The sequence below is a fragment of the Nelumbo lutea genome, chromosome 1 (assembly GCF_056320005.1).
Source record: "Nelumbo lutea isolate HS-2025 chromosome 1, American lotus-T2T, whole genome shotgun sequence".
Lineage (NCBI taxonomy): Eukaryota > Viridiplantae > Streptophyta > Magnoliopsida > Proteales > Nelumbonaceae > Nelumbo > Nelumbo lutea.
The window spans coordinates 51,412,961-51,436,564 of NC_142684.1; the positions used below are offsets into that span (position 1 = coordinate 51,412,961).

The 23,604-nt window shown below is 40.4% G+C and overlaps 1 protein-coding gene across 4 annotated transcripts in view; it reads left to right on the forward strand.

Moving 5' to 3' along the window:
* The first annotated feature begins 1,608 nt into the window (after positions 1 to 1,608).
* Positions 1,609 to 23,604, forward strand: part of LOC148874622 (TMV resistance protein N-like) — a 93,249-nt gene continuing 71,253 nt past the window's right edge. For all 4 annotated transcript variants that reach the window (XM_088966567.1, XM_088966564.1, XM_088966565.1 and 1 more), the window contains exons 1-2: positions 1,609 to 2,210; positions 10,529 to 11,627. In XM_088966567.1, the coding sequence (XP_088822693.1) occupies positions 1,702 to 2,210; positions 10,529 to 11,627 (1,608 nt within the window). In that variant the 5' untranslated portion in view covers positions 1,609 to 1,701. The remainder of the gene's footprint in view (positions 2,211 to 10,528; positions 11,628 to 23,604) is intronic.

Here is a 23,604-nt window from a genome sequence, read left to right on the forward strand (position 1 = left end):
CAATGTCCCATCTTGGAAGAGGAGATATTTCACCATTACCATCGCTTGGGGGTGGCCTTTCCTAACGCATTGGAGGACGGGTATTAGTGACCCTAAGGATAAGCTTGATAGGAAGTTGAAGAAAGAAATCCGCTCCTTGGTGAAGCTTAGTCTAAAGTTGGAGGATTTTTTTACCGAGGAGAAATTTGTCAAGCCTGGGCTGGGTCCTCCAGGTAGGTCACCACCTCGGTACACACACATACTTTCCTTTTTCATCACTTCAGCTAACTTTCTACTCGTTTGTCATAGGTATCATGACGGGTGTTCCAATTACCAGACTGTTCACTGACATGAAGAGGAGGAAGAAGAGGAAGACAGCTCATGATGTCCTTCAGGAGGTGGCGGTCAAGCTCACTGTTCTTGTTGCTCCAGTCAAGGAAGGGATCCTTGTTGTCGACCTAGTCGAAGAGGACCAGGGAGCAAAATCCATGCCTCACAAGCTCGAGGTGGCCAGGACACCCGAGCCTTGGCCTAGTCATCTCGAGGTCGATGCTTCCCCACCAGACTCCAAGGAGAGCCAAAGTGTCTTCAATGCCCGGGTGGCCGTTGCCAGAAGCAAGGAGGTCATCTTCCTTGAGGAAGTCCTGAAGCATGCTGAACTATTACCTCACCAGCTTGCCACGAAAGCCTTAGGTTATCTCATGGTGGCATATTTCTCCCGACCCCCATGTTGCACTTATACTTGTATTCTGCTTTCCCTTCTAAACGTATCATTCTTTTTCTCCCCGCAGACAAACTCTATGATTCATTCATTCCACAAGCAGTTTGAGTTGCATTTTGCTAGAGCATAAGTTGTTGAGGCTAAGGTAGCCGCCTCCGATGCCAAGGCGTTGGTTGTTGAGAGTAAGCTTGTGAAGGCAATCGGTTAGGTCAAGAAGCTTGAGGACAACATGGCGGTGGAGAAAAGGCACATAGATAAGCTGGAGAGTGTGGCCGAGGAGGCGAAGAAGCATCATGAGGAGGCCTAGAAAGATTTTGCTTATCGCGAGGAGGCTCTGATTCAAGGTATCAAGGATGCCAAGGTCCTAGTAGTTTAGGTTTATAAGGATTCTCCGGAGTTCAATAAATTTTTCCATGACGTCACTACAAAGGGCTTCAAGTTTTGCTTCTGGTTGGCCAGGCATGCCTTCCCTCAGCTCGACCTTGGAATTGTCACCACTGTCGGGGTCACCACGGAGATGGTACTTCAATCCGAGGAGGACCCTGACTCCGAGGAGGAGAGTGATGGCAGCATCAATGAGAAAACCATTGAGAAGCCAAGCAGCGTGGCACGGGAGAGACAAATTGAAAAAAGGGCAAAAAACTCCAATTGAAACTTCCCAAAAATAACTCGAGATGAGCTTGCCACATCTTTTCAGGGCTATGCCGACAGCCCGCACACGAAATGACGCACCAAACGGGGCCTAATTTTACGGGGCTCATTCGTAGATCGGTAGACACAGCCTTTCCTCCCGACAACGGTGTCCGTTTTGGTCAGTACGGACAAAAATCAGGTAATTATTAGAAAACTCGGGGGGGATAAATGTAATTTTATCCCATATAAGATTCCGACGAAGAGCGTCAAACATTGACCAACCCCCACAGCCTTTTACTTTTTACAGTTGATCTATCTCCGAGTCTCCGACAAACCCAGAGACCAGACTGCTGGAGCTTTTGGTTTCCATGGCCATCGACAGCCCAGAAGCATTTCCACCGGTTTCCTCAACTCATCCTTGGAAGTATGACGTCTTCTTAAGTTTCAGAGGCGAAGAAACCCGGAATAACTTCACCGATCACCTCTACACAGCCTTGTCTATTAGAGGGATTTACACGTTTCGAGACGACGAGGAGCTCCAGAGAGGACGAGAAATCTCTTCAGCATTATTAAAAGCAATCGAGGAATCAAGAATTTGTATCATCGTTTTCTCCAAGAGCTACGCTTCGTCCAGATGGTGCCTCGATGAACTTGTCAAAATCATGGAGTGCGAGAAAAGGCTAAAACGGTTAGTTCTCCCAATTTTCTATAAGGTTGATCCATCGGATGTCCGGAAACAAACCGGGAGCTTTGGAAAACAATTTTCCCAACTTAAAAAGCGATTCAAATCAGAGGTAACGAAGGTACAGATGTGGGAGAGAGCCCTCCGAGCAGCTGCAGATTTGTCAGGATGGGACCTAGAAAATGTTGTCAATGGGTAATCCCTCTCAGCTTTCTTTTATTTAATTGTAGCACATTATGTTTTCTTTCCGCTTCTTCTAGTAGATATATGAAAATTACCAGAAAAAAAAAGAAAAAAAGATAAAAGAGGAAGAAGAATCATTTAAAAGGAGATGAGTGTAGGCTTCAAGAAGTTGACTTGTTTCAAGAACTATCCTCTTCACCGATTGTTGTGCAATTGATTTTCAGTATTCATGGAAAACTTGGATTTGATTCTGCCGAATCTCCGAGTCAAAAGTCAATTTATGGGGTTCCATGGGCCTGGGGCAGTGTAAAATTGTAAATTCTTCAAGTCAGGTATCTGACTTTCATTTCTAGTGGTGGTCAATGGGCTAGCTGTGTTGGAGAAGGTGCAGATGAGAAATGTGGTAGAGAGTGTTGAGGTGAACAAGGTGATAAAACAAGTCATTGTGTGGGGCTTAGTGGAGGCAGTGGAGATGACGGTTGCAAACTTGCAATGGTGGTATTTGAGTCAAATTCTGACTCCTGGACATGTGTCAACTTCCGGCTTCTGTATTTGAGTCCATGCAACAATAATTAAGATACATTGATTGATCCAACCTATCCATCTAGGTACAAACCCTAATTTAACCATAGCTTTCTCTAGAAAAGTCGATTTTACTTAGTTATAAGCTTTAATCATGTCCAACTTAATAGCTATAGTTCCTTTCCTATTCTTTGACTTTCTCATGTAGTGCAAGATTTCATGAGCTACTAAGAAGTTATTTAATACAAGCTTTCAAGGAAAAAAGCAATTTGGTTTAGCCCTGTCATTTTTCTTTGAACCCCTTTTAACCTATGTGTTAAAATATGACAATTATTTTATATTTAATATTTTTTTTGATAATTGAAGTACTTTATATATATATATATATTTTATATTTAATATTTTGTAGGCTAATAAGTCTATATGCTCTTTCAGATTCATCACTTTGGGGATTAGAACAATTTAAGTTTGATTTGCCTCATTAAGCATAACAACCAATTTGAAGAAATGAGGAATATCATCCATAATATCCTTATCAACCTGGAAAAGATTTGGAAAACCATCAGGTCCTAGAGATTTCCTTAGAGCTATATTGGAAGACCGTATCTCTACTTTCATCTTCATTAATCTCTCTTATAAACCATTCTCTTTAACCCTCAAATTTAGAGGAATGAAGAATGTTTCCTACTTCCTAACTGCCACAAAGGTTTGTGGGAGTGAAATATTTTAAGAGGAATCTTTAAACATCTTTGCCACTAAGTTATGTTCTTCAAAATAGTCCACATTATTTTTTTTATCTCTACCGATTTGTATTTTTATCTCTCCTAATTGAAGGTAATGTTTCGTTCACCTCATTTGAGTTAATTTATCCTTGTTTTTTGAGACGAAAATATTTCATTCCATTTCAATTCCTCAGCCAACAAATTCTTCAATAGTATAAACATTTTCGTGCTAGAATTGCATTGAAGTATAGCTCTCTCCTACATTAAAGCTTCTTTTGCTACCCCTATAGGGCAGTGTAATGCATGAGGCTCCTGCTAATGCAGGGTCTGGGGAGGGACAGATGTATGCATCCTTAACCCTGAAGAATGGGCTGTTCCTAGCCCAAAAAGATCGAACCTTTCTGGGTGCAAAGGTTCAATTTTTAAATCCTGATTCAGCCCAACATAAAGGAAATCAAATTTCCATGAGAGAACAGTTTTTCTCTCCTAGGATCGGTCTAGCATAACTATCAAATTTTGTTTTAGAGATTGGGTAGAATGTTACCTGATCCAGATGCCACAAATGCAGCTCCCAAAGTGGTGAAACATGCCCAAGGATTCTGCTGAAATCGCCCTCCAAAGCTGAAGATGGTGCAGCTCAATATTGGAGTTCGATCCAATCAAAATAGTGAGAACTCGATGTTGATCTTTTGTACTGCTTTGGATGGATCCAATATCCAAATTTGTGCAGCTTTTTATCACTCAAAGTTTGATGTTTTTTCTGGAAAAACACAAAAGGAAAGAGAGAAAAAGAGCCTCTTTTCAGTCTTGGTCAAACTAGGTTTTGGGCAGATAATCTTGTGATAATTTTCTCTCTCTAATCTCCTACACCATCTTAAATAGAGCTTCACTTTTAGTGTCCTAAAAGGAGTTTCTCAATTGATTTATAACTGAATTAGAAAATTATTCTAATCAAATTAGGTGTGTGAGAGAAAAAGGTAGTTTCCTAATTCTACCTATATACTCCAACTAAATAACTTCATGGTGAAATTAGGTAAGCGTCTCATCAAATTAGTCTTGCTGGAGTTTATTTCAACCTATTAAGCAATCTTATTTTCTCATTTATTTGATTGGTCAATTTGACCTGAACCTTGTATGGAGTGGGACCCACTAAGCTCCCAAAATCAAACAATATGGGTTTGGCTCATGCATTAAAACACATGGCCCGAATTCACTAGTAAGACCTAGTGAACTGCCAACCTAATCTTATTGGGCTTAGAACTGGTCTAACACTTAAAAACATCCTATGAGCCCAAACCCAATGGTTTAACCTAAGAAAACTGCCCATTAGGTTTTAGCCTAACCAAACACTTGCTCTTAACCTCTCAATCAATAACATCAGTACAATACCCACAAAGGACCTCTTCTCTGATTGGAAGATGCAATGTCACACCTTCTACTTAGATGGATCCTAGGATTAAAACCTTTTGCAAACCCTTTTATAGACTAAACTATTTATAGATATAAATACATTTTGCAAATTGATATCAAAACAATTTGAAATCCACTATTGATACTTTTAGGCTTCCATTAGAGAGAGTGTAAACTAAGATATTCATTTTGCCTGACAAAGTGGTTGATCCTATCACAATGATCACCCACTTGAGTGTTATTTCAAACAGCTCCAGCTGTTAGATAGTTTTGTATGCCCTTAGCTTCAATCAAATTGATGTACTTTATGAGTTTATTGTAAATGAATAAAAGTGCATATTTGATTCATGTTCCCTTGGTATGTTTTTGTGTAATACCCTTAAACTGGACACTTAATGAGACTCATGTTAGTTTAGAATGTTCACAGCCAGTGGGTCGGTCTGGGGAGACCTATCCTAACAAGACTGACACTGTGGTGCCACCAAGTCGGTTGGGGTGGTTTGCCTCAGCTACTGGGGTGAGACCTTAGGCACATACAGTGTAGGATTATTTGAATCTCTGAACTGGACCAGATCTCTAGTATTGCCCTGGACCTTGGAGATTGATGGGCAAAATTGGAAAGTTACACCCGACCCCTAGACTTGATTATGATACTGCACTAGGTGTCAGATTGGGCTGTCTTTGATGTACCAATTAGTGAGATCCTTAGCGGGGGTCAAAACCTGGGTATGTTGGAACAGTCTGAGAATTCATCTGAGTGGGTGATCATAGTGACAGGATCAGCCCCTTTATCGGACAAAGGTAATGATCGGGGATGCACTTTCACTGATGGAAACCAAGACTGTCGGCAACCGATTTCAATCATTGAGATTTGTTTTGCAAAGTATATTTTATATGTGATATAAAAGTATATATATTATGGTTTCTAAAATGTTGGCAAAAATGTTTTAATTCCCGGGATCCATATAAATAGAGAGTGCAACACTGTTCCTTGTAGCCAAGGGAGAGGTCCTCTCTTGTCGAGCAGTGTATGATCATTATGGGCTGAGAGGTTGAGTGTAAGGCCATTGAGGATAATACCTGATGGGTTAATCTTGCATCTGCCCACAGTCCCTGGGTGTTACAAGGTGGTTTGGCCCAGGGACCACTTAGGGTAAGTGTTGGGCCCATAGAGCCCATCTGATGGGTTTCAGGGGGTGCACTGTTCATAACAGTGTATTCGGCCAGGCCTTGTAACAAAGGCTGGGCTGAACCCATGTGGCTAATGTGTAGATCAATGTTTGGGTTCCACGTCATATAAGGAAGCCCAACTGGGCAGCAGTTTGGAAGGCTTAATGAATACATAACCCTGAATGGGCCTTAAGCCCATTTCGATTTGGGCTAATTTGATTAGTTTTTAAGGGGCGAATTCTGAGATAAGATCAGCTGATAGGATTGGGCCCACACCCTATCCACTCAGAGAGTCCAAGATCTAAATGAGATTTAGCTTTGGAAACTTCCTAATTAGATTAGGAACTGGCTGATCTAATCTGTAGATAAGATAAGGATTATCCCTTATCTTAAAGGGACTTCTAATCCAGATATGATTTGGGTTAGCAACTCCTAATGGGATTAGGAGTTGATCCCTTTAAGTCTATAAAAGGAAGAGGGGGCGGCAGCTTTTAGACACACAACAACCAATAGGCTCAAGTCTTGTCTTCAGAGCTGAGATCACAGAGGAGAGAATTCTGCACCCTGCAAATTCTTTCTAGCCGCTTCCTTCCTGCAGCCGCCTATAGCAGTTTGATCTCCATTGCTTGGGAGAAATCAAGTTCAGATCTTGATTCCAATCTTTTGGAGAAAAGATTGGTAGGAGTTGTATTCATTAGCCGCCTAGGTGATTCTTAGGAAGAATCAAGTTCTTAGGAAGGACACTGCTGATTCTGCTCCACCCTGCACTGTGCCATCTTCAGTGGGAGCGGTTTTTGGTTTCTACTTTGGGCGTGAACACCTCCATTGAGAGATATTATTTCTCTGTATCAGGTATTATCTCTCTTTCCTTTTTTGGTTCAGATCTGGTTCAGTTTATGGTTCAAGAATGATATTTGAAAATATGATTTTCTAAATAGGGAATTCGATTCCCAGTTGAAGGGAAAGAAAAAATTTTTGAAATTCGCCCCCCTTTATTCCGCAATTTTGGGCGTCCATATGATGGATTTTCTATCCCTTCACCAGTATATCCAAATATTTGACCCTAAGTGGATTTCATTGGTTGGCATATCAAAAACAGCTCAATCCAACACTTAGTGAAGTATCGTTATGGGGTTGAGTGCAATATCCTAATTTTTCCCATCCAGGTAATAGCTAAAAATTGTCCTTGTTCAGTGTTTTACTAAACACCTGCTCATTATACCTTAGATCTAACCCTAATAGTTGTGGCAAACTGTTCCACCAATTCGGTAGTACAATAGTGTCAACCTTGACATGATAAACTTTGTAAGTTTGTCAAATGGCTGAGAACATTCTAAGCTAACATGAGTATAATAATTGTCCAGTTTAAGGGCTAAACCACAGAAGCATACCAAAATACACATGAAATAACAATTTTCTGATTTCATTCAATAATAAACATTGGATTGTATCAGTCTGGTATTGGTTGGAGTTGAGGGCATACGTTATCTAACAACCCCTGCATATATATATATCCCCTATCTTGGGAATAACATCACTTTGGTTTGGCCCTATCAAATTTCCCAAAATTCCTTTCAACCTATTTGCTAAAGTTTTGTCAATTACTTCAAATATAGTGTTGCATAGGCAAATAAGTCTGTACTGTGAGGATTCTTCTGGATTCTTCACCTTGGGGATTATAAAGCCATAACATTGATTTACCTCCTCTAATTAGAAATAATTTTTGTGATGGATAAAAGAAGAATTTTATTAAAATCCAGAAGAAATATAGGAAAGGAGGGCAGTGAGGTTCAAACTCTCACATGTAACAAATAAAAATTTCAACAGCCCACAACAAATGAACCCTAGTATCCCTTGTTTGGCTAAAGTGTCTACAAACCATTAGCCAATCTTTTTTTTTTGACGAATAAGAAAGCATTTCATTAAAATTTTTTAAGAATGGTTTACAATTGATACATCATTTAGTTTCCTCAAGATGCATGAGGTGCTGCCTCAAAAGTCAAAATAAATTACAGTATAACCTAGAAAAGTTAACTCCTATTCACCCCTTTCTTAATGGTAGGTTTGCCAACCCATTTTCCAATCTTCTTTCCCACTGAATTCTGACTGTTATATTAGAAGTTAGCCACTTTCGGCTTTCCTTCTATGACCAGATTTTTGAGGTTCAACTCTTTAGAAATTTGAGCCCCTTGTAAAATAGCTTGGACCTCTACACTAACTGCATCCCCCACTCCAATTGGACCAGAGAACAAAAGCCACTATCTGTTCCTCTGCATTCCTGAAAACTCCCCCAATCCCAGAGGGCCCAGGATTACCAAGGCTGCTTCCATCAAAGTTTAGTTTTGTAAAACTTGCTTCCGGAGGCTTCTAGGCTACAACAGGTTTGTCCTTAACCGAAGAAGCTTTAACAACTAGTTCCCAATTTCTCCATATGTCGTCAAAGGAGAAAAGTGAGAATAGGTCCATAGCTTTAGCCCAGTTAATAGCCCTAAAAAATAGACATTCCCACATAGAATCCTTATCCCTTTCTTTGTCATTAAAAATTATGTTATTCCTTTCCTCCCAAACTATCCAAACTAAAGCCTCCCTCACACACCTCCATAAGACTTTCTCTTTTCTTAGGCTGCTTGAAAGTATTAAGGTCGAAAAGCTCCCCTGATTTGCAAAGGCCTCCACTTGTACCCCAAAAGACTAAAGATCTTTTCCCAAAATTTCACAACAAAAGGGCATGATATTAGAAGATGGCAACAGCTCTAACCTTGATTCGGACCTTCATTAGCTCGATATCAAGAATGCATTTCTAAATGGTGATCTTGATGAGGAGGTGTACATGGTACAATCCCTTGGTTTTCTCAAGGTGATGAACAAAAAGTGTGTAGGTTGAAGAAGTCATTATATGGCCTGAAACAACCACCAAGACCCTGGTTCAACAGGCTTCATGTAGTTGTACAACAAAAAGGCTACAAGTAGTGTCAATCTGATCACACATTGTTTGTGAAAAGAGGGGAAGGAAAAATTGCAGCCTTGATAGTGTATATGATGATATAATTATCACTGGTGATTGGAAAGATGAAATTCGAAAGTTGAAGGGATTTCTCGCTACTCAATTTGAGGTGAAAAGATTTAGGTCCTTTAAGGTACATTCATGGAGTTGAAGTTGCTTGCTCACAAAAATGTATCTTCATTTCCTAGAGAAAGTATGTCTTAAATCTGTTATATGATATATGGAAATTGAGAGTGAAACCTGTTGATTCTCCTCTTGATCCTAATCACAAATTAGGTGATTGTCAAGGTAAATTCATCAAGGATGAAAGCAATTTTAGTGGCTTGTAGGAAGATTGCTATATGTATCTATGACTTGACCAAACATTGCTTATGTAGTGGGTATTCTTAGTCAATTCGTGCATGCCCGTAAGACTACCAACCTTGAACCAGTTGAAAGAATTCTAAGATAACTTAAGAAATTTCCAGGTGCAGGTTTATTGTTCCAAAAGCACGGGCATTTGAAGGTTGAAGTGTATATTGATGCAGATTGGGTAGGACCATTGAATGATAGGAAGTCTACCAGTGACTATTGTACTTTTGTGGGAGGGAACCTAGTCACATGGAGAAGCGAAAAGCAGAATGTGGTGGTTAGGTCTAGTGTTGAAGCTGAATATAGGGCAATGTCTCATGGAGTGGTTGAAATTATGTGGCTAAAGAATTTGTTGAGTTAGCTGGGATTTACAGTTGATGGGCCTATGACTTTATATTGTGATAACAAGGTAACCATAACCATTGCTGCTAACTCGGTGCTACATGATAGAACCAAACACATTGAGACAGACAAGCATTTATCATTGAAAAAATTGTCAAAGGGAAAGTGTGTACCCCCTATGTCAGTTCCGAAGACCAACTCATGGGCACCTTCACAAAATGGTTACATCACTTGTGTCATAATGATCTATGTGACAAGTTGGGCATGATTGACATCTATGTTCCAACTTGAGGGGGTGTGTTAAAAGGCTGTTTATTATATTCAGTTTAGTACCACAGGGGTACTATTGTAATTTTCTCTTTTTATGTGTTTATGATCACCCTAATATAAATACTAAAACTGGCACCACCGGCTTAGATTTTTGGCTTTCAAATCTCTCTTCTCTCTTCTCCTCTCTTCTGGACAATACAATCTATGCTCCTAAACTTCTTGCTATGATATCCTACAATATGTTAGTTCATAAAATTTCCATGTATTTCTCCTCCAACCAATTTCATGACCATGGCATGTCAACATATAGATTTACAGTCATTTATCTCAAAAATTCTAGGTAAGAAACCCCATGAACCCTCATGACCACCAAAATTTTTCTCATTTCTGTTCAGGATTCTATTTGCATGTTTCGTATTGGTAACCAAAGTTTCAGTTCATCAGATTTACTTCATGTGTTTTTTTTTTTTTTTTTGTGGTTTCATTGCTTGTTCCAACTAACCACATCTTTATGTTCCTCCTTTTATTACTTTTGGCAGGCATGAGTCAAAGTTTATAGAAAAAATTGTTAAAGAAGTTTGGATGAAATTAAACAAAACAATGCTGGATGTTGTTACTCACCCGGTTGGAATACATTCACGTGTAAATGATGTGTGCTCTCTTTTAAATCTTGGATCAAATGGTGTTCGCATAGTGGGGATCTGGGGTATGGGTGGAATAGGCAAGACAACCATAGCCAAGGCAGTCTACAACCAAATCTTCAACAGTTTTGAAGGTAGCAGCTTTCTTGAAGATGTTAGAGAACGTTCAAGGAGCTGGGTTAGTCTGGTTAAGCTACAAGAACAACTTCTTTTGGATATCTTGATGATAAAAGATCTAAATATTGGAAGTTGTGCTATTGGAACTAGTATAATCAAAGGAAGGCTTCGTTTTAAAAAGGTTCTTCTAGTTCTTGATGATGTGGATGGGATAGATCAACTAAAGAAATTAGCTGGAGATCATGAGTGGTTTGGTAATGGAAGTAGAATAATCATAACAACTAGGGATGATCATTTGTTGAATGTCCTTCAAGTTGATGGAAAATACAAGGTTAAAGCATTAAATGATGATGAATCTATTGAACTTTTTAGTTGGCATGCCTTCAAAAAGAAGCACCCCATAGAAGGATATTCTGATCTATCAAGTGATGTTGTGCGTTATGTTGAAGGGCTTCCTTTAGCACTTGAGGTTTGGGGTTCTCATCTATGTGACAAAACAAGCACACATTTATGGGAAAATGAATTAGATAAATTAAAAAAAATTCCTCATGGTGACGTTCAAGGAAAACTTAGAACAAGTTTCGATGCATTAGATTATGACAACAAGGAAGTATTCCTTGATATTGCGTGCTTTTTTATTGGAATGGACAAACACCATGTAATTAGAATATTAGAAGGTCATTATTCCAATCCAGAGGGAAGAATAACTGATCTTATTCAGAGGTCTCTCTTAAAACAGAACAGAAACAAGATCAAGATGCATGATCAGATTCGAGACATGGGGAGGGAAATTGTTCGGCAAGAATCACCAAGAAGTCCTGGAAGGCGTACCAGATTGTGGTCTAGTGAAGACATTGTTCATGTGCTAGGAAAGCACAAGGTGAGAGCCAATATACAATCCCTCTTTTTTTTTCCTATTTAAAGTTCCCCCGAAAATTAGACTTTAATTCATTTACTATGCAAACAATAATTCAAAGATGACTCTTGACAATTTCAATCAAGGTTCAAAATATTGGTATCACATGTTGTATTGGTATGCGTTGATAGGATATGTATCATTATGCACTTTGGATACACGTGGATGGAAAGATATGGATGTGCTTGGATATGGGGAAACTCTTAAAAATCCTACAAATATATTGATAACAATAAATCTAAAGTTGAAATAACTATGGGCCCGTTTGGTGCATCTTTTTGGGAATATCTTTTGGTAGCTCTGACATGTAAAAGACGCATTGAGCTTTTGCATGAAGACCGGAGCAGCCTGAAGCACATTTGGCAGACGTGTGTTTATGCGCACAAGATTAAAATGCGAAAGACGCGAGAAGCTTCATTTGGAGCTTCCCAAAATCAGCCCAAAATGGGCTTCTCACATCTTTTTGGCATTCTGTCTTTTGGTGGCTAGATCTTCCGCGTGCCAAACGGAAATAGACCGAAAATCGGTCTTCCTGGCTTGTAAACAGCCGAAAGACCACACGGAAAGACATGCCAAACGGGCCTTATGATTAAGGTCATAATTATTTCAATTTCATTATGATACATAGGGTATTACCATTTGTATGCTCACTGTTTCACTATTAATACATAGGGTATATCCTTCCAATGATAGTTCTCAATGAACTGCCTTCAAATAGTGTAGAACTCTAACAATGCCTTCCCAATGAACTGCCGTTGTGTTTTACATGAAATGACTTAACAATCCCACACTAAGGGAAACAGTTGGCCTTGCAATGGTTAAATAGATGATGAGTTTTCCCTGGTCTATTGTATCTTCCTAGGTCATCTAGAAGGTCTCCCTCACAATTAGACATCTTCATATTATAGGAGAACCATTGGTTTTACTCCTAATAAACATGTTTCTTCCAACAAATCAAGCATGTACTTTCTCTTGTGAAACGGAGGTTCCCCACTTTGACCTTGAAATTTCAATACCCAAGAAGTGCTTCAAGTGCCCCAAGCCCTTAGTCTAGAACTGTTTTTGCAAAATTTGTTTCAATTCTTTAATCCCTTGTATACCATTCCTTGTAATAGTAGTGTCATCAAGATATATGGCCAAGACAATCGTTTTGGAAGAGGTATCCCTACTAAACATTGAGTGATCAACACTGCACTTCTTCATCTCAAACTGTTGTATCGCATTACTAAACCTCCCAAAGAAAGCTCTTAGAGACAGTTTCAGCCCATAAATTGCATTCTTTAATTAACATACTTTTCTTGCTTCCTCCTAAGCAACACACCCCAGAGGTTGCTCCATATATACCTCTTCGAGGGAACCATAGAGGAAGGCATTTTTGACATCCAATTAAAGCAATGGCCAACCAAAGTGGACAGCTAGAGAAATAATTACACAAATAGAGCCCATTTCAGCAATTGGTGAGGAGGTATTAGAATAGTCAATGTCATAGGTTTTTGGATATCCTTTCATCACTAGATGTGCCTTATACCACTCTGCACTATTTTCAACCCGATGTTTCACTGTATACTAAAGGGATGAGAGATCAATCATATGGATAGCTGAACCCTATAGGAAGGTAGGGCGAAATTTCAAAAATTTCTTTCTCCCACGTGGGAATCACATACCCTATTTTAGAAAACTGCATTTTTAAGGATCAATCTTGAACCCAAACCAAACAGATCTGAAACCAAAAGGATAGGAGAGGGATATACCTGATACGGAGTAGTAGTAATCCCCAACGAAAGTGTTCACGCCCAAGGAGAATGCCAAAGACTGCTCCCACTAAAGATGTCACAGTGTAGGGTGGAGCAGAATCAGCAGGTGGTTCTTCAGCAAGAACCGAATTCTTTACCAAGAATTCGATGGAGGGTAATGAGCACAACTTCAGATCACCTTTTTTGCCAAAAGGTAATATTAAGAACCTTTCTTGATTGCTCCTATAGGTGGAGATCGAATTGGTATGGCAATAGTAGCAGGAGGAAGCAAGAGCAGAAGACAGAGGCAGTCCAACTGTATTCTATCTTCTCTCTTGTATCAGCAGACTAAAGGATTTTCTGGAGGTTTTGCCTCCTCTTTTATTTATAGCCTTAAGGAGAGCATTTCCTAATCCTATTAGGAATTTCCTAATCCAAATCTTTATTTAGATCAGGACTCTCTTTAAGAGATAAGGATAATCCCTTATCTTATTTGTAGATAAAGATCAGCCCTCCTAATCTAATTAGGAGTTTCTTAATCCAAATCTCTATTTGGATCTTGACTCTCTGAGTGGATAGGGGCAATCCCTTATCCTATTTGCTGATTTAAATCCCAGATTCGCCCCTCTTTAATTAATTAGATTAAGCCAGTTCGAATTGGGCTTTAGTCCCATTAAGCCTATGTGCTCATTAGTCCTCCAAATTGCTGCCCAGTTGGATATCCCTGTATGGTGTGGGACCCAAACATTGATCTACACATCAACCACATGGGTTCAGCCTAGCCTCTGTTACAAGGCCTCGTCGAATTCACTGTATAAAATAGTGAACCCCTGAGTCCATCACCACGGGCTCTTATTAGGCCCAATATTTACACTAAATGGTCCCTGGGTCAAGCCACCTTATAAAAACCCAAGGATTGTGGGCAGATGCAAGATTAGCCCATCAGGTATTACCCTCAATGGTTTTACACTTAACCTCTCAGCCCATAATGATCAAACACTGCCCGACAAGAGAGGACCTCTCCCTCGACTACAAGGTACAGTGCTACACTCTCTACTCATATGGATCTTGGGAATTAAAACCTTTTGCAAACATTTTGAAACCGTAATATATATATATATATATATATATATATATATATATATATATATATATATAAATATATGTTGCAAAAACAAATTTCAACGGTTGAAATCGACTGCCAGCAGTTTTGGTTTCCGTCAGAGAGAGTGCATCCTCGATCACTCACTTTGTCCGACATAGGGGCTGATCCTGTCACTATGATCACCCACTCAGATGAATTCTTGGACTGTCCCAATATACCCAGGTTTTGACCCCCTTTAAGGATCTCATTGATTGGTATATCAAAGACAGCCCAATCCAACACTTAGTGCAGTATCATAATCGAGTCTAGGGGTCAGGTGTAACTATCCAGTTTTGCCCATCTATCTCTAATGTCCAGGGCAATACTAGAATTCTGGTCCGGTTCAGGGTTTCAAGAAAACCCACACTACATGTACCTCAAGTCACACCTTGGCAGCTGAGACAAGCCACCCCAACCAACTTGGCGGCACATCAGTGTCAGCCTTGGCAGGATAAATCTCCCTAGATCTATCTAACGACTGTGAAGATTCTAAACTAACACGAGTCTCATAAGTGTCCAGTTTAAGGGTATTACACAGAAACACACCATAATAACATGAATCAAATATGTACTTTATTCATTTACATTAAATGTCATAATGTATATCATTCTGATTGGAGCTAAGGGCATATACTGTCTAAAATATACACCCATTGACAACCAGTTGTTTTCTTCCCAAAAGGAAGAGAAGTGAGGTCCCATGCTTGATTAAACTAAAGAGCATGAAATTCCTCATCCATTGCCTTTTTCAAGTTTGGTGAGAGAAAGGCTTCATGAACCCACCTAAGGACAACCATAGAAGAAAGAAGACACAAAAAAATTCTGATAGGAAGGAGATAAACGAGCAAAGGAAACATAAAGAGAAATGGGATGTTCAATACAAGCACATTTACCTTTTTGAAAAGCAATGCACAAGTCTAAATTTGAGGGATCTATTAATGGTGAAGACAATGATGGCGTAGGGGAAGTCGGAGTGGGCAAAAAATTCCACGAGGACCATGAGTGTATCCTATGAATCGATGGTTGCATAGACACCTCAACCAATGGAGCCAGTAAGGACACTTTGCCACAAGAAGAGGAAGCGAAAGGGCACAAATCACATGTAGAGGAAGGGCGAACTGTAGAGGAATAAGGGACATTTTCAAAGAATGACACATTTGGAAGTATAAAGGAATGACAAAGAGTAGGATTAAAACATGTTAGTGTCGACTATATCGGTGTAGATTAGTCTTTTTGTTTATGTCTAGTATGAGGTGAGGTGTAATGTTGAGTTAAGTGATGTGTCCCATACTTAAGTAGGGCACAAGAATCAATTTGTGTTTAATATAGAAAACTATAAATATAACCTGGCCGACTAGAGAGGTGAGATTTCTCTCTCTAGTTCGAACCAGTCTTTCTTTCTTCTCTCCTTCTCCTCACTCTTCTCCTCTCTTCCTCTCTCTTCTCTCCTTCTCTTTCTATCTTTTCTATCTCTTTTATTATGAAACTAACAGATATAGATATATGAACTTTATCATGGTATCAGAGCTAGGTTAAATTAGTTCGGATTTGTAGTCTTCTGTGCACCCTAGTTTAGTATTTTGCAGAATTCTCTTAGGTTTCTTGGAGTTTGGCAAAAAGGCTGAAAAGGAGTGGTTGTTTTTTCTTTCTGGAGGTTTTAATGCCTCCGATTGATTGTGGTGTGGTGGTTTTAGGTGACTGGTAGGAAACCCTCTAATCAATGGACCGAAGAGGGCTGCTACAGTAGTTTCGTGGTCAATATTCAGATGTGTGGTTTGGATAGGAGGGTGTTTTTTTGATGAATAAAGATAATTTATTAATTCAGAAAAAGGCAACCCAAGAAGAGGCACGAGCTGTTACCTCTTCAAAAACTATTACATCAAATTAAAACAAAAATAGCCTGAAGTAAAATTACAGAGCAGCCCAAAATAAATTTTCCCTTGTGACCCCCCTGCTTAGCTAACCTGTCTGCTAAGGTGTTTGCTGATCTTCCCACCCAATGAGAGGTAACAGTCATGTCTCTTGTAAGCCAGTTGATTTTCCTCAATAAATCTCTGTGTTGCCACAGCTGAAACTTCTGTCAGCCATCCCACAACAATTTGAGGGTCTCCTTCCACTACTAAGTGCTGAACTCCTAATTGTTCTGCAATCTGTATACCTTGTACCACCGCTAAAATTTCAGCTCTATTAGAGTCTCCTATTCCCATGGGGCCTGAAAACAAGGCTAAGATTTTGCTCTCCGTATCCCTTAGTACCCCTCCAATCCCTTAAGGGCCTAGGTTCCCTTGGCTGCTGCCATCAAAGTTCAACTTTATCCATCCTTCGGGCGAGGGGATCTGCACTGCAGATTCCTGTCCTTCCTTGTATGGCTATTAGCCACCACTATCCAATTTCTCCAAATATCATCAAAGGACCAGGTATGAAAGAAGTCTATAGTTCTCAACCAATGAATGGTCCTAGTCAATATACAATCCTCAACAACCTAACAGCCTGAGTGCTTCTTTCCTTTTCCTTGAATATCCTTGCATTCCTTTCTTCCCAGATTGTCCACAATGTAGCTGCTCTAATACATCTTCACATCAATTTTCCTTTTTTTGTAGGCCAAACAAAAAAGGAAGGACTGAATAGCTGACTTAAGTTTGTGGACAAATTCCACCTGCACCCAAACAAAGAAAAAATCCAACTCCAAATAGCATTAGAAAAGGAACAAGATACAAGTAGGTGGGAACAATCCTCACCACTAGCCCTGCAAAGTACACACTAATTAGGGGGACAAACACATGAAAGGCTTTTTCTTCTGCAAGCAATCCAAGGAATTGATCTTACTATAAAACACCTCCTAGCAGAAAATAATAAATTTAGGTGGAATAGGTTTAGACCAAATCTCCTTAGTTGGAAAACTCCACTGCCTCAAGGAAGAGCAAAGGGGCTTAAACAAGGAAGCATAAGAAAATTCACCTTTTGGATGAGGGGACCATAATCTCACATCCGCACTAAGGGGGTCCAAAAAGACACTGCCAAGAAAAGACAAAGATCTGAAATACTGTTAAGTTCATCATCCCTCAAACCTCTCCGAAAGCCAAAATTCCAACTTAAGGATGAGGGTGAAATAGGAGATGGGAGGAATGAGAGATAGCTTTTTCCTTGTAGAGGGAATTGAAAAGAGGGAGAGATCCATCGTATGGACGCCAAGAATGCAGCGGAATAGGGTGGGCGAATTTCAAAAATTTCTCTCCTCTCTTCCAACTGGGAATCATATTCCCTGATTTTAGAATACAATATTCAAGGATCCAATCGAACCAAAACTGAACAAAAACTGAACAAAATCTGAACCAAAGAGAAAGGGAAGTGTTATACCTGATACGGAGAGTCAGTATCTCCCAATGTCGGTGTTCACGCCCAAAGAATACTCCCAAGATCATCTCCCACTGAAGATGATGCAGTGATACTGGAGCAGAACCAACAGTGTTCGTCTTATGAACTAAATTCTTCACAAGAATTCGATGGAAGCGAAGAGCACCGTACACAATCAGCCTTTCAGCAAAGACTGATATGAATAACACCTTCTTGATCTTTCCCTCTCAGAGAGATCGAACCAGGTGGCGGCGGTGGCTGGAGGAGAACTTTGAGATCCTATCTCAAATTGTAGGAGGATTTTTTTGTTTTTTGTTTTTGCTAAACCCATGGTTCGAATTCTTGTAATTCAAGATTAGGGTTTCTCCTCTTTCTTAGTGATTAAGAAACCTCCTAATCCTTTTAGGAGTTATCCCAATCCAAATCTGTATTTGGATAGGGAATTATCTTAATCCTAAATACAGGTTAGGTCAGCCCACTCCTGATCTCATCATGAGGTTACTAGATTCAAATCTTTATTTAAATTTGGTCTCCAATAGTGGATAGGGTCAAGACCCAATCCTTTGGCTTGCCCCAATCTCAGATCCGCCCCTTTAAGTGGGTAATTAAATTAGCCAGTTCGAAATGGGCTTTAGGTTCAATATGTATTAAGTGCTCAACAGGCTTCCAAACTGCTGCCCAGTTGGGTTTCTTTGTATGGCATGGGACCCAAGCATTGATCTACACATCAGCCGCATGGGTTCGGCCTAGCCTTTGTTACAAGGCCTAGCCAAATTCACTGGAAAACCCAGTGAACCCCTTGAGCCCATCACATGGACTCTATGGGCCCAACACTTACACTAACTGGTCCTTCGGCCAAGCCATCTTATAAAAACCCAGGGACTGTGGGCAGATGCAAGATTAGCCCATCAGGTGTAACCCTAAATGGTTTTATACTCAACCTCACAGCCCATAATGATCAAACACTGCCCAACAAGAGGACCTCTCCCTCGGCTACAAGGAATAGTTTTGCACTCTCTTCTCACATGGATCCCGGGAATTAAAACCATTTGCAAACATTTTGAAACCGTATATATCTATATATCTTATATATAAGTTTTGCAAAACAAAATTCCAACGATTGAAATCAACTGCCGGCACTTTGGTTTCCATTAGAGAGAGTGCATCCCCGATCATTACCTTTGTCCCACAAAGGGGCTGATCGTGTCACTATGATCACGCACTCAGATGAATTCTCAAACTGTCCCAACATACCCAGGTTTTGACCCCCGCTAAGGATTTCATTGATTGGCATATCAAAGATAGCCCAATTCGACACCTAGTGCAGTATCATAATCGAGTCTAGGGGTCAGGTGTAACTTTCTAGTTTTGCCTATCAATCTTCAAGGTCCAGGGTGTAGGGATAGGATATCCATCACATGGACGCCCAAATCTTGCGGAATGGACTGGGCGAATTTCAAAAAATTTCTCCCATCTTTGCAGGGAATCAAATTCCCTATTTTAGAAAAACATATTTTTCAATGATCAATCTTGAACCATTACCAAAACAGATCTGAACCAAAAGGAGTAAGAGGGAGGATGTACCTGATACAGAGAAACAGTATCCCCCAATGAAGGTGTTCATGCTCAAGGAAGGATCCAAAATTTGCTCCCACTGAAGATGGCGTAGTGCAGGATGGAGCAGAATCAATAGTGTTCTTTCAAAAGAACTTGACCCTTCACAAGAATCAACTGGATGACTTGTGAATACAACTCCAATCAATCTTTTCCAAAAAGACTGGTATCAAGATCAAATCTTGATTACTCCTATAGAGAATAGGAGATCAAACTGCTGGAGGTGGTGGCTGCAGGAAGGAGGTGGTAAGAGAGTATTCGCAGGGTGCAGAATTATCTCTTCTTGTGATTTCAACTCTGAAGACAAGAGTATGTTGGTTGCATGTCAAAAGGTTGTCGCCCCCTCTTCCTTTTATAAACTTAAAGGGATCAACTCCTAATCCCATTAGGAGTTACTGGTCCAAATCATATTTGGATTAGAAGTCCCTTTAAGTGATAAGGGATAACCCTCATCTTATCTGCAGATCAGAGCAGCCATCTCCAAATCTAGTTAGGAGGGTTCCAGATCTAAATCTCATTTAGATCTTGGACTCTCTAAGTGGATAGGGTCTGAGCCCAATCCTATCAGCTGATCCATCTCAGAAATCGCCCCTTTTAATTGACTGATCAAATTAGCCTAGTTCGAAATGGGCTTAAGGTCCATTTAAGGTTATGTACTCACTTAGCCTTCCAAACTGTTGCCCAGTTGGGCTTCTTTGTATGGCGTGGGACCCAAACATTGATCTACACATCAGCCACATGGGTTCGGCCCAGCCTTTGTTACAAGGCTTGGCCAAATACACTGTTATGGATAGTGCACCCCTGAAACCCATCTTATGGGCTCTATGAGCCCAACACTTACCCTAAGTGGTCCCTGGGGCCAAGCCACCTTGTAACACCCAAGGACTGTGGGCAGATGCAAGATTAGCCCATCAGGTATTATCCTCAATGGTCTTACACTTAACCTCTCAGCCCATAAAGATCAAACATTGCCCGACAAGAAAGGAACTCTCCCTCGGCTGCAAGGAATAGTGTTGCACTCTCTGCTTATATGGATCCCGGGAATTAAAACCTTATGCAAATCATTTCGAAACCATAATATATATAGTTTTATATCTCATATAAAATATATTTTGCAAAACAAATCTCAACGGTTGAAATCGGCTGCCGACAGTCTAGGTTTCCATCAGTGAGAGTGCATCCCCGATCATTACCTTTGTCCGACAAAGGGGCTGATCCTGTCACTATGATCACCCACTTAGATGAATTCTCAGACTGTCCCAACATACCCAGGTTTTGACCCCCACTAAGGATCTCACTGATTGGTATATCAAAGACAATCCAATCCGACACCTAGTGTAGTATCATAATCGAGTCAAGGGGTCGGGTGTAACTTTCCAATTTTGCCCATCAATCTCCAAGGTCCAGGGCAATACTGGAAATCTGGTCCAGTTCAAAATTCAATTAATTCTACACTGGAAATCAGTCCAGGAGGTGTATGCCTTGGTGCAGTCAGAAGAAAGCAGAAGAAGTGTGATGAATGGTGTAGAAGGGGAGTCAGTTGCCCTAGCGGTCTGGGGAAATTCAGATACAAATGTCGGATGTGGCTTTAAAAGGGGTGACACTCAGAAAAAATCAGAAGATAAAAGCAAGCTTTGGTGCACTCATTGCCAGAAGACACGACACACTAAAGATACATGCTGGGATCTCCATGGAAAACCTAAATGGGCACAGGATTTGGGTAAGAAGTCAGCACCGGATCAGGGCAAGAAACCAGGCAAGCAGAATAAAAAAAGGTATAACTCAGCTAATATGGCATCGACTGAGACTAGTCCTTCCGTAACTCAGGAGAGACATCCCGGTTCTGACCCTAAGGAAGATATTATCAACTCCTTCCGTGAATATTTGCAATTGTATGGTAGGACTCTCTGCCAGGTGGATTCTGGGCCTACTCTTTCTACCTCATTTGTGTCTACATCATGTAATGCCACAGCCTTCCATGTGTCATTTCATACTACTGATTCACCTTGGATTATTGACTCCGGAGCCTCAAATCAATGACCAGTAAGTCAAATTTGTTCCAGACATATAACCTTTTCTCTGGGAGAGATAAGGTAAGACCGGCTGATGGTTCTTTTTCTACCATAGTTGGTCGTGGCACCATATCTCTCCCACTTGGCCTTACTCTTCCTAATGTCCTGCATGTTCCGAAATTACCTATTAATTTGCTGTCCATTAGTAGTATTACTCACTCTTTGAACTGCTCAGTCACATTTTTTCCGTCTTCATGTGTGTTTCAGGATTTGACCTCGGGGAAGACGATTGGTAGAGGAAGCATGGTGGATGGTCTCTACGTGTTGGAGAATAATGCTGGTCTAGTGGAGACTAAGTCCACAAGTTCGTCGAGTGAGAGTCAGGCCTATTTATGGCATAGTCGTTTAGGTCATTTTCTTTTGAGTCGTTAAAAGTTATGTTCCCAAAGTTGTTTGATTCCTTGTCAGTGAGTCAGTTACAGTGTCAAACTTGTCAATCTAGTAAGCATTGTAGAAGTTTTTTACCTTTAAGAAATAAAAGATCTGAATTTCCATTTCGTATTGTTTATTCTGGTGTTTGGGGCCCTGTTACTCTACCTACTGCGGCTGGCTATAAGTATTTTGTTACTTTGATTGATGATTACTCTCGATACACTTGGGTTTACCCTATGCAATCTCGAGATGAAGTGCCACAAATTGTGAAAGATTTTCAACGCATGGTGTTCACTCAGTTCCAAACGGAAATTCATATTTTCCAGTCGGACAATGCAAAGGAATATATCCATAGTGATCTCACGAAGTTCTTTGCTTCGAGTGGGTCACTTCAGCGAAGCTCTGTTAGACAGTTTTGTATGCCCTTAGCTTTAATCAAAATTGATGTACTTTATGAGTTTATTGTAAATGAATAAAAGTACATATTTGATTCATGTTCCCTTGGTATGTTTCTGTGTATTACCCTTAAACTGGACACTTATTGAGAATCGTGTTAGTTTTGAATGTTCACAGCCAGTGGGTCGGTCTGGGGAGATCTATCATGACAAGGCTGACACTGTGGTGCCACCAAGTCGGTTGGGGTGGCTTGTCTTAGCTACTGGGGTGAGACCCTAGTCACATACAATGTGGGATTAATTAAATCTTTGAACTGGACCAGATTTCCATTATTGCTCTGGACCTTGGAGATTGATGGGCAAAACTGGAAAGTTACACCCGACCCCTAGATTCGATTATGATATTGCACTAGGTGTCGGATCGGGTTGTCTTTGATGTACCAATCAGTGAGATCCTTAGCGGGGGTCAAAACCTGGGTATGTTGGGACAATTCGAGAATTCATCTGAGTGGGTGATCATAGTGACAGGATCAGCCCCTTTGTCGGACAAAGGTAATGATCGGGGATGCACTCTCACTGTTGGAAACCAAGACTGCCGGCAGCCGATTTCAACCGTTGAAATTTGTTTTGCAAAATATATTTTATATGAGATATAAAAGTATATATATTATGGTTTCTAAAATGTTTGCAAAAGGTTTTAATTCCCGGGATCCATATAAGTGGAGAGTGCAACACTGTTCCTTGCAGCCGAGGGAGAGGTCCTCTCTTGTCGGGCAGTGTATGATCATTATGGGCTGAGAGGTTAAGTGTAAGACCATTGAGGATAATACCTGATGGGCTAATCTTGCATCTGCCCACAGTCCCTGGGTGTTACATGGTGGCTTGGCCCAGGGACCACTTAGGGTAAGTGTTGGGCCCATAGAGCCCATTTGATGGGTTTCAGGGGGTGCACTGTCTTTAACAGTGTATTCGACCAGGCCTTGTAACAAAGGCTGGGCCGAACCCATGTAGCTGATGTGTAGATCAATGCTTGGGTCCCATGCCATACAAGGAAGCCCAACTGGGCAGCAGTTAGGAAGGTTAAGTGAGCACATAAGCTTAATGGGCCTAAAGCCCATTTCGAACTGGGCTATTAATTTAGTTAATTAAAGGGGCGAATTCTGAGATGGATTAGCAGTTAGGATAGGGTCTTAATCCTATCCACTCAGAGAGTCCAGATCTGAATGTGATTCAGATCTAGAAACCTCCTAATAAGAT